This window comes from Stegostoma tigrinum, chromosome 5 (genome assembly GCF_030684315.1).
Source record: "Stegostoma tigrinum isolate sSteTig4 chromosome 5, sSteTig4.hap1, whole genome shotgun sequence".
In the NCBI taxonomy this organism is placed as follows: domain Eukaryota; kingdom Metazoa; phylum Chordata; class Chondrichthyes; order Orectolobiformes; family Stegostomatidae; genus Stegostoma; species Stegostoma tigrinum.
In genome coordinates this window covers 3,061,300-3,071,973 of record NC_081358.1, presented here as the reverse complement: position 1 = coordinate 3,071,973, position 10,674 = coordinate 3,061,300, and the positions used below count along the sequence as shown (strand labels likewise).

The 10,674-nt window shown below is 46.5% G+C and overlaps 1 gene segment (V, D, J or C); it reads right to left on the bottom strand.

Moving 5' to 3' along the window:
* Positions 1 to 4,073: 4,073 nt before the first annotated feature.
* Positions 4,074 to 4,546, bottom strand: LOC132209605 (Ig kappa chain V-VI region NQ5-61.1.2-like). The segment is given in 2 exon segments: positions 4,074 to 4,387; positions 4,483 to 4,546. Coding segments are annotated over 2 exon segments (348 nt in total).
* Positions 4,547 to 10,674: the final 6,128 nt, after the last annotated feature.

The window sequence follows — 10,674 nt, the reverse complement described above, 5'->3', positions numbered from 1 at the left end:
GGCCCCAAATAATCCTTGCAGATTCAGCAGAGATTCATCTTCACTTCATCTAACCTCATCGACTGTATCCTTTGTTCCCGGTGTGGTCTCCACTATATCGGAGAGACCAAGTGCAGGATCCCAATAGGTTTCGCTCTGCACGTACTATCCAATCTGACCTTCCAGTTGCCGTCCACTTTAACTCTCCCGCCCAAAACCCGGTGATCTATCCATTCTTGGCCTCCCCCACCGTCAGAGTGAGGCCAAATGCAAACAGGTGGAACAACACCTGGTATTTTGACTTAGGAGCCTACAGCCAAATGGCATGAATGTAGACTTCACCAGCTTTAAAATATCTCCTCGCCCAACCTGTGCAATTTCCCACCCTCCTATCCATTCACCGTTCCCACTGACAAACCACAATAACTCCCACCTGCATCACCAGTTTCAAAATCTCTCCACCCCCAACCCATCCATCTTCTGTCTCAACTGCTACTCGGATGCTGTCCGATCTGCTGTGCTTTTCCGCATCCACAGTTATCTACTCTAGCTCCCAGCATGTGCAGTCTCCCAGAAACAAAATTTGCATCCAGAGAAGGTGAAAACGGCAGAATCATAAACAATCCGACCCCACCACCGAAGACATTTTTCCCTCCCCACCCATATCTGCCTTCCGGAGGGACCGCACTCTCCGTGATGTCCTTGTACTCTCCACACTCCCCTCCTAACCCTAACCCACCACACCCGGCACCACACCGGGAAGTGCTACAGCTGCCCCACACCTCTCCCCTCACTCCCATCCCAGGCCGCAGGAAGACTTTCCACATCAAGCAGAGGTTCACCTGCACATCTGCCAATGTGGTATACTGCATCCACTGTTCCCGTTGTGGCCTCCTCTACATCGGGGAAACCAAGCGGAATTTGCAGAACACCTGCACTTGGCTCGCAATAAACAACTGCCCCTCCCAGTCGCGAACCATTTCAACTCCCCCTCCCATTCCTCAGACGACATGTCCAGCCTGGGCCTCCTGCAGTGCCACAATGATGCTATCCGAAGGTTGCAGGAACAGCAACTCATATTCCGCTTGGGAACCCTGCAGCCCAAGGCACCATTTCCGAGGAAGCGTCGAGGCCCGAAACGTTAGACTTCCTGCTCCTATGATGTTCCTTGGCCTGCTGTGTTCATCCAGCTCGACGCCTTGTTATCTCGGTGTCAATGTGGACTTAACAAGCTTCAAAATCTCCCCTCCCACTACCGCATCCCAAAACCAACCCACCTCGTCCCTGCCTCCCTAACCTGTCCTTCCTCCCACCTATTCCCTCCTCCCACCTCAAGCCTCAGCCCCATCTCCTACCTACTAACTTCATCCCGCCCGCTTGACCTGTCCGTCTTCCCTGGACTGACCTATCACCTCCCGACCACCCACCTACACTCACTTTTACTGGCTCCACCCCCGCCTCTTTGACCGGTCTGTCTCCTCTCCACCAATCTTCTCCTCCATCCATCTTCTATCCGCCACCCCTCTCCCTATTTATTTCAGATTCCCCCCTCCCCTCCTCCATTTCTGAAGAAGGGTGTAAGCCCGAAACGTCGGCTTTCCTGCTCCTGTGATGCTGCTTGGCCTGCTGTGTTTATCCAGCTCTACACCTTGTAACGCTGGAAAATTTCAGCAAGTCTGGCAGCATTTGTGAAGGCAAAAAACAGAGTTAACGTTTCGGGTCCTGGTAACCCTTCCTGTTCTTTCCGGACTCTTCCCACTGGAGAAATTTATTGATTCTTATCTATCCTCTTCTGGTCCTTTCTCATTTCAAGTAGCTCAATTAGATTAGTTCTTTATTATCTAAATTGAAGAGAACGCAAGCCAAGATTATTAACTCTTTCTTCATAACAACACTTTAATTTGTGAATGAATGGGATTTTGCCAGAATGTGTATCTGTTTTTTTTATACTGCTGTGGGAGGCTTTTGCATAAATAATATCAGGAGCCGCCCGATACAAGTCAACGGTCCTTTATTGAGCCAATATTGGGTAAGACTGCTCCAGCAAAACATTCCGAGTTAATAATCCAACTCGTTGAGGATGTTTATACATTGCTTATCACGTGGATAGTACATTACTCCCAATCAGGAATAGCCTGTTTTCCACAGCAACATTATTTGTTGCACATTCCAAAAGTGGCCAACCATGGTCCCTACTCCCGATCTTCCAGGTGCCATCCCATTTCCTCTGTGAAGCCCGTGCTACATTCATGTCCTTGACTGATCCCGATTGCTTTGACTTTCCTAGTGTGGTACCGGGTCATTGTCACATTTCATTTCCAACTCAGGCTTCAGGATTAATGCTGGTTCGGCCACTTTGCATTTTCACTGAAACGGTGCTGCATTTGAGCGTGGTAAGAAAGTGTGCAGCTGGATGAACACAGCAGGCGAAGCAGCATCTTAGAAGCACAAAAGCTGACGTTTCGGGCCGAGACCCTTCATCAGAAAAGGGGGATGGGGAGACGATTCTGAAATAAATGGGGAGAGAGGGGGAGGCGGACCGAAGATGGATAGAGGAGAAGATAGGTGGAGAGGAGATATAGGTGGGGAGGTAGGGAGGGGATAGGTCAGTCCGGGGAGGACGGACAGGTCAAGGGGGCGGGATGAGGTTAGTAGGTAGGAAATGGAGGTGCGGCTTGAGGTGTGAGAAGGGGATAGGTGAGAGGAAGAACAGGTTAGGGAGGCGTGGACGAGCTGGGCTGGTTTTGGTATGCAGTGGGAGAAAGGGCGATTCTGAAGCTGGTGAAATCCACATTGATACCATTGGGCTGCAGGGTTCCCAAGTGGAATATGAGTTGCTGTTCCTGTAACTTTCGGGTGGCATCATTGTGGCCCTGCAGGAGGGGTTGCACGAACAGCAACTCATATTCCGCTTGGGAACCCTGCAGCCCAATTGTATCAATGTGGATTTCACCAGCTTCAGAATCGCCCTTCCTCCCACTGCATCCAAAACCAGCCCAGCTCGTCCACGCCTCCCCAACCTGTTCTTCCTCTCACCTATCCCCTTCTCCCACCTCAAGCCACACCTACATTTCCTACCTACTAGCCTCATCCCGCCCCCTTGACCTGTCCGTTCTCCCCGGACTGATCTATCCCCTCCCTACCTCCCCACCTATACTCTCCTCTCCACCGATCTTCTCCTCCATCCATTTTCGGTTTAACTCCCCCTCTCTCCCTATTTATTTCAGAACGCTCTCCCCATCCCGCTTTTCTGAAGAAGGGTCTAGGCCTGAAACGTTAGCTTTTGTGCTCCTAAGATGCTGCTGGGCCTGCTGTGTTCATCCAGCTCCACAGTTTGTTACGCTGCAAAGAAACAAAGAAACCTACAGCACAGGAACAGGCCCTTCGGCCCTCCAAGCCTGCGCCCATCAAGATCCTCTGTCTAACCTGTCATCTATTTTCTAACGGTCTGTGTCCATTTGCTTCCTGCCCATCCGTGTACCTGTCCAAATATACCTTAAAAGACGCTAACGTGTCTGCGTCTACCAACTCCGCTGGCAACGCGTTCCAGGCGCCCACCACCCTCTGTGTAAAGAACTTTCCACGCATATCTCCCTTAAACTTTCCTTCCCTCACTTTGAACTCATGACCCCTAGTAATTGAGTCCCCCACTCTGGGAAAAAGCTTTTTGCTATCCACCCTGTCCATACCCGTCAATCTCCGTCTTTCTAATGAAGTTCTAATGCAGTTCCCATTATCTCTGCATTTGAGCGTGTTTGTTCAATTAACTCAATGTTCTTTTATCCTAACTAAGAATATATGAAAATGGAATCTTCTTTCTCTGTCTCTCCGAAGCCAGAACTCAATTTGCATTTCCATGCTAACTCATGTCACACCCAGGAAGGCGCCTCCGAATTCAAAACAAAGGGCACATCTCAAATACACATCCGCCAACAGACACTTAGCCTCATGTTAAATTTTGTTTTACAATGCATCTCCCGAGACTAGGCGGGACGATTTCCTACGTTAAAGGCGCTTTATAAATGCAAGCTGGTGTTGTTGGTGTGGGAGCTGAGTGTAGACCGAGCTGAAGCGCCGTGTATTTGTAAAGGCTTTCAGTCTCTGTTGAACACTGTGCTGTCCCAATAGGCGCAGTAATATGTGGCAGCGTCTTCCTTCTCGATGTTATTGATGATCAAAGTGCACAAAGTGTTCCTCTTATCCGCTTTAAACCTGCTGCCGAATTCCGGATCCCGTACGACGCTGCTGTCATAATAAAGTATTCTGGAGGGCGCCTGACCTTCCCGGCGCTGGTACCAATGGACCGTGGTGCTGCCGCTGTCTACGGTACATTTAAACCTGGCACTTTTACCGAGCTTGGTTACATACGATATCGGTGACTGTGTTATAGACTCAGCCAAACGCACATCTGGGAAAATAAAATTAACAAAGTTACGTTTTAAACGATGATGAATGAAGGACTGGCAACTAAGTAAACTTCAGTAAAGACACTTAAATACGCACAGGACAAAAGTAGCGCCACAATTACCCGGAACATGGTGCAGTGACCGGCTCGCTCGGTACTGGGTTACTGCTGCTCAGGGTCATGTCTATAAAGGAGGCGAGATCTCCTCTGCCTCTCCCACACCCCCAACCCCACACCAACCCCGCCCCTCAACGGCGGGAATTTCCGCTCTCAGCATAAATTGAACCCGCCCACTTTAATGCTCCTTCATAAAATGTGAGACCGCTTATTCTCCGTGTTTGTCATTGGTTTATTTTGCTTTCACAGACACGGGAAGTGTTAATTTAAAATCCCGTTTCGGGTTGTAAATTTTAAAGAAGTTGCTCCGAGTTAATCTGCTCACTTGCACTAGACTGGGAGGTGAGCGCGGGTAGACTCAGTGAGTGGAGTGGGCGGGGCGAGGAGTGAAGCAGACGCAACTGTAACAAAAATTATCAAATTTGACAGTGAATTCGCTCCATTCTCTCGAAGGGTGGATTCCTGAAATATTGGCAAAGAAATATATGTTCTGAACTCCTAATCATCTTAACTAAAGTTGTTGTTCATGATCCTGCTGTTCCCAGTAGGAAATCTACGGCAAACATCCCAACAAAATCTACATTCGGGGTACAAATGATCATTCACTGATAGGCGCAGTTCATCAGCCACCAACTAATTCCATGTCGGTGGGGTGGGCAATAAACAAAGGATTTGTCTGTAAAAATAGTGCTGCAATTATCATGGGAGATCTTAATCCGGATATTGATTGGTCAAACCAAGTCATTCAAACCAGATTGAGGAGGAGTTCCGAGAATGTATCTGCCCTAGTTTCCTCGAACAGTATGGAAGAGGATTAACGAGGGAAAAAGCTGTCTTGATCTGGTCCTGCACATTGACACAGACATAATTGAAGATTTCATAGTTACGGACAGTCTGGGAAGTAGCAATCACAGTTTGTATGATTTTAAGATACAGATGGAAAGTAAGTAGGTAAAACCCAAGTCTTATGCTTAAACAAAATACAGTTCGATCGGGGAGGAGATAACAAGAGCTGGATGAACACAGCAGGCTAAGCAGTATCAGAGCAGCAGGAAAGCTGAAGTTTCGAGCAAAGACCCTTCTTCAGAACTGGGGGAGGGAGAGATGGTGCTGAAATAAATAAGGAGAGTGAAAGAGGCAAATCGAAGATAGAGGAGAAGATAGGTTGAGAGGAGACAGACAAGTCCAAGAGGCGGTCATGGAGCCAGTAGAGGTGAGTGTAGTTAGGAAGGTAGGGAGGGGATTGGTCAGTCCAGGGAGGACGGACAGGTCAAGGGGGCGGGATTAGGTTAGTAATAGGGTAGATGAGGTAGGTAATGGGGGTGGGGCTTGAGGTGGGAAGAGGGGATGGGTGAGAGGAAGAACAGGTTAGGGAGGCTGGGACAAGCTGGGCTGGTTTTGGGATGCGGTAGGAGGAGGGGAGATTCTGAAGCTTGTGAAATTCACAATTACCATTGGGCTGCTGGGTTTCCAAGCGGAATGTGAGTTGCTGTTCCGCAACCTTCGGGTGGCATCATTGTGGCACTGCAGGAGGCCCATGATGGACATGTCATCTAAGGAATGGGAGGGGGAGCTGAAATGGTTTGTGACTGGGAGGTGCAGTTGTTTATTGCAAGCCTCCGCTTGGTTTCCCCAATGTAGAGGAGGCCACACCGGGTACAGCGGATGCAGTATTCCACATTGGCAGATGTACAGGTGAACATCTGCTTGATGTGGCAAGTCTTCTTGGGGCTTGAGATGGGGGTGAGGGAGGAAGTATGGGGGCAGATGTCGCACTTCCTGCGGTTGCACAGGAAAGTGCAGGGTGTGGTGGGGTTGGAGGGGAGTGTGGAGGAGACAAGGGAGTCACAGGGAGAGTGGTCCCTCCAGACAGCAGACAACGGTGGGGATGGAAAACTATCTTTAGTGGTGGTGTTGGATTGCAAATGGCGGAAGTGGTAGAGGATGATGCGTTGTATCTGGAGGTTGGTGGGGTGGTATGTGAGGATGATGGGGATTCTCTTTTGGTGGTTATTGCAGGGACAGGGTGTGAGGGATGTGTTGTGGGAAATGTGGGAGACACGGTTGAGTTCTATCTGTTTACTCAGCTCAGAACTCCGTGGTATAACTCCACCCTCCTGCCCAGGGAGAACATCACCCCAGCATCTAACAAAAACCGTGAGCCCTACAGAGAGGTTGGGTTGGATTGTAGATGGCGGAAGTGTCGGGGGATGATGCGTTGGATCCGATGTTTGGTGGTGTGCTATGTGAGAATGAGGGATATTCCCTTTTGGTGGTTATTGTGGGAACAGAGTGTGAGGGATGAGTTGCGGGAAATGCGAGAGACACAGGCGAGGGTGTTCTCAACCACTGCAGGGGTGAAGTTGCAGTCCTGGTAGAACGAGGACATCTGAGATGTACGGGAGGAGAATAACTCACCCTGGGAGCAGATGCGGCAGAGGCGAAGGAATTTGGAATAGGAATGGAATTTTTCCAGCAAGGTGGGTGGGAGGAGGTGTATTCTAGGAAGCTGTGAGAGTCAGTGGGCTTGAAATGGCTATCGGTTTCTAGGTGGTTGCCTGAGATGGAGACAGAGAGGTCCAGGAATGTGAGGGATGTGTTGGAGATGGTCCAGGTGAACTTGAGGTTGGGGTGGAAGGTGTTGGTGAAGTGGATGAGCTGTTTGAGCTCCTCATGGGAGCACGAGGTGTCGCCAATACAGCCATGAATGTAACGGAGGAAGAGGTGGTGTTTAGGGCTAGTGTAGATATGGAGGAGGGATTGTTCCACGTAACCTACAAAGTGACAGACATAGCTTGGGCCCATGCGGGTACCCATGGCCAACCCCTTTTGTCTGTAGGAATGGGGAGGAATCAAAAGAGAAGTTGTTGAGGGTGAGGACGAGTTTGGCTAGGCAGATGAGGGTGTCTGTGGAGGGGTACTGGTTGGGCCTGTGGGACAGGAAGAAGCGGACGGCCTTTAGGCCATCTGCATGGGGAATGCAGGTATATAGGGACTGGACGTCCATGTTAAAAATGAGGTGTTGGGGACTGGGAAATTGGAAGTTCTGGAGGAAGTGGAGGGCGTGGGTGGTGTCATGGATGTAGATGGGGAGTTCAGGCTATGGCAGGTGAGGACCTGGAAAAGACCATTATCACTAACAAGCTAGTGTTGGGCAAGCTTTTGGGGCAAAAGGTAGACGAGTCTCCTTGCTAATGCGCTTGTGGTAATTTACCAAAAGTTGGCAGACTCTGGGGCAATTCCAGGAGATTGGAAAACAGCAAATGTGATGTCGCTGTTATAAAAAGGAGGTAAACAAAAGACGGGCAACTATAGGCCTATTAAACTATCTTCTGTAGTGAGGAAATTGCTTCAATCTATAATCAAGGAAGAAATTGCCACACATCCTGATAGAAATTGTCCCATAGGGCAGAGGCTGCTTGGGTTTATGGAAGACAGGTCATTTTAAAATAAATTTCTGGAATTCTACGAGGGCATTACGAATGTGGTGGGCAACTGGGAACCAGCGGGTGTATTGTTTCTGGATTTCCAGAAGGCATTCAACAAGGTGCCACACAACAGGCTGCTGTATAAGATAAAGGTACACAGCATTACAGGTAATGTATTAGCATACATAGAAAATTGGATAAGTAACAGAAAGCAAAGAGAGGAGATAACTGGATGTTGGTTTGATTGGCAATCATTGGCTGGTGGAGTGCCTCAGGGTGTGCCTCAGCTGGTGGAGCTGAGTCCACAAAAATATCAGCCATGACCTTATTGAACGGAAGAGCAGACTCAATGGACCATATAGCCTCTTCCTGCTCCTATTTCTTATCTTCTTATGTTATGTTGCTCAAGTTATTATACTCATTATATAATAGATTAATGATCTGGAGATATGATCAAAATTCCATTAGAGAATCTGGAATTTTAAATTCAGGCAATTAGATTAATTTTTAAAAATGTGTCAGCAATAATGCCTAATAAACAAAGATACTGTTGAAACAAACATCCTTCCGAGGAGGAAGTCTGCCATCATTACTGAGTTTGTCTTGTATGTGATTTTGGATCCACAGCAACAGCCACCCTATAAAAATTTCAACAGCTATTCAAAATGAAACACTACACACTACACTGAGAGAACCTGCACTACACTCACACCACACCCCCCGCACCCCCACCCCAGCAATGGATTATTATCACCACTTTCTGCTGGACAATACAAAGCAGCCTAGTCAGCATGACTAAATTTACAAAACATGAATTCCCTACTGGAGCAATCTCTGAATTCTGTAAAATGAACAAATGGGAGAATATGACAAAACTATGCTCACTTTGGAACTGTCAATCTGTCTTTTAATATTTGTGACTATCACATAAATTCAGGAGAGATCTATGGTAATCTATTTGTTGATGATGTATTACATTTAGAATTGCTTGGCATCCAATGCTACCCATTGCCTTGAAAATAGATTAACTACTGGGAGCAGTGATTCCTGGAGACTCGATGCATACTGTTTTTATTGCTCCTCTTCAAGAGAATTGGAAACTATTGACTGAAATGTACAGGCTGCATTGCATCCCAGTCTTGACAGTTTAATGAATCATATATACTTGCATTGCAAATGGAGGACATTCAGTTTATACTGTGTATTTTGTCTAGCCATTTAGAAGTGCCATTAGATTATACATACCTTCTATTATTTCCACATGGCTCTTTAAACCTATTTAGCATTGAACAATTTATCTAACACAATTGAATTAGCACCCATCCCATCTCTGACAGCATTCTACAACACAAAAACTTTGCTGTTCAAGTTGTCCATGTCCCTTCTTCTTCTTTAGCCAATTTCATTTTAATTAGAGATAGTAGGAACTGCAGATGCTGGACAATCTGAGATAACAAGGCGTAGAGCTGGGTGAACACAGCAGGCCAAGCAGCATCAGAGGAGCAGGAAGGCTGCTGTTTCGGGCCTAGGCCCTTACATGAAAAAGGTCAAACTCAGAATTGCAAGCAAGAGAGCATTCTAAGCTCTATTACCTTTGGTTACAAAATGACTGCTAGTGCAAACATTTCCTTTGTATTTACTCTAGCAAAACTATGCATGACTGTCAAACAGGTGCATTAAATCTTTCAGAGATAATGGGAACTGCAGATGCTGGAGAATCCAAGATAACAAAGTGTGAAGCTGGATGAACACAGCAGGCCAAGCAGCATCTTAGGAGCACAAAAGCCAACATAAATCTTTCTTTAACTTCTGCTCTGAGAGGAAAATGACAACTCAGTTCTCCAGAACTGAAATGTCCCTGTCCCTGATTTCATCCTCATCATTCTGCACACATTCTCCGGTCCCATAATTTGAAAATACACGCTTCTGGTTGCTTGCCATTTTAATGCTGCACCTTGCTCAAAATTCTGAGTTCGACCTGTTGTGTGTTTAATTGAAATTCAATACAAGCTCAAAAATTAGCACTTTGTTTTACAAATAAGAACTTTACAGCCTTCTGGACTCAATATTGACTTGAAAAATTTCAGAACTCTGTTCCCAGTTTTAGTTTTGATTTAATTCCACATGTCAGTCTGATAAAAGTTTTCCTTGTGTTGTTTTTGGAGCTAGCTGTTCATTGTTCTATTATCCATACTAACTGTAGCTGAATGTTTTGTTTCATTTTGACAACCATGACCAATCCTTTTGCTGTTTGTTCTGTGGCATCTTTGGCATTAGCCTCTCTTGACTTTCACCCAAGCCCAGACCTTCCTTTTGCTTTTCCTCTGTTCCCTCAATTCCCTTTCCTCAGTGCATTAAACATGAAGTCTGAAGAAATGTTATATTTAACTAAAAACAATAATTCTGTTTCTCTATCCACAGGTAGTACTAGATCCACTGAGTATTGTTGCTTTTATTTCTCATGATTGAATAATTTTCTCAAGATGAATAACTGCAAAGAATTAGGAAAAATGTGAGGTTCAATGCACTAAATAAGTTTTTTTTTTCCAGATTGGCAGCAAACACAGGTTCAATGGCTTCTTGTTATACCATAGCCACTCTATAATTCAGTGAACTGGGGAAAAGAACATACATGCATCACTATTTTCTGCTTTCTTACATGTAGACAATTTATTTACCATGCAGCCGTTGTGAATTTAATTTCATGGTTTTCAATTTGGACAACAAGTCCATTTTGATTCCTTA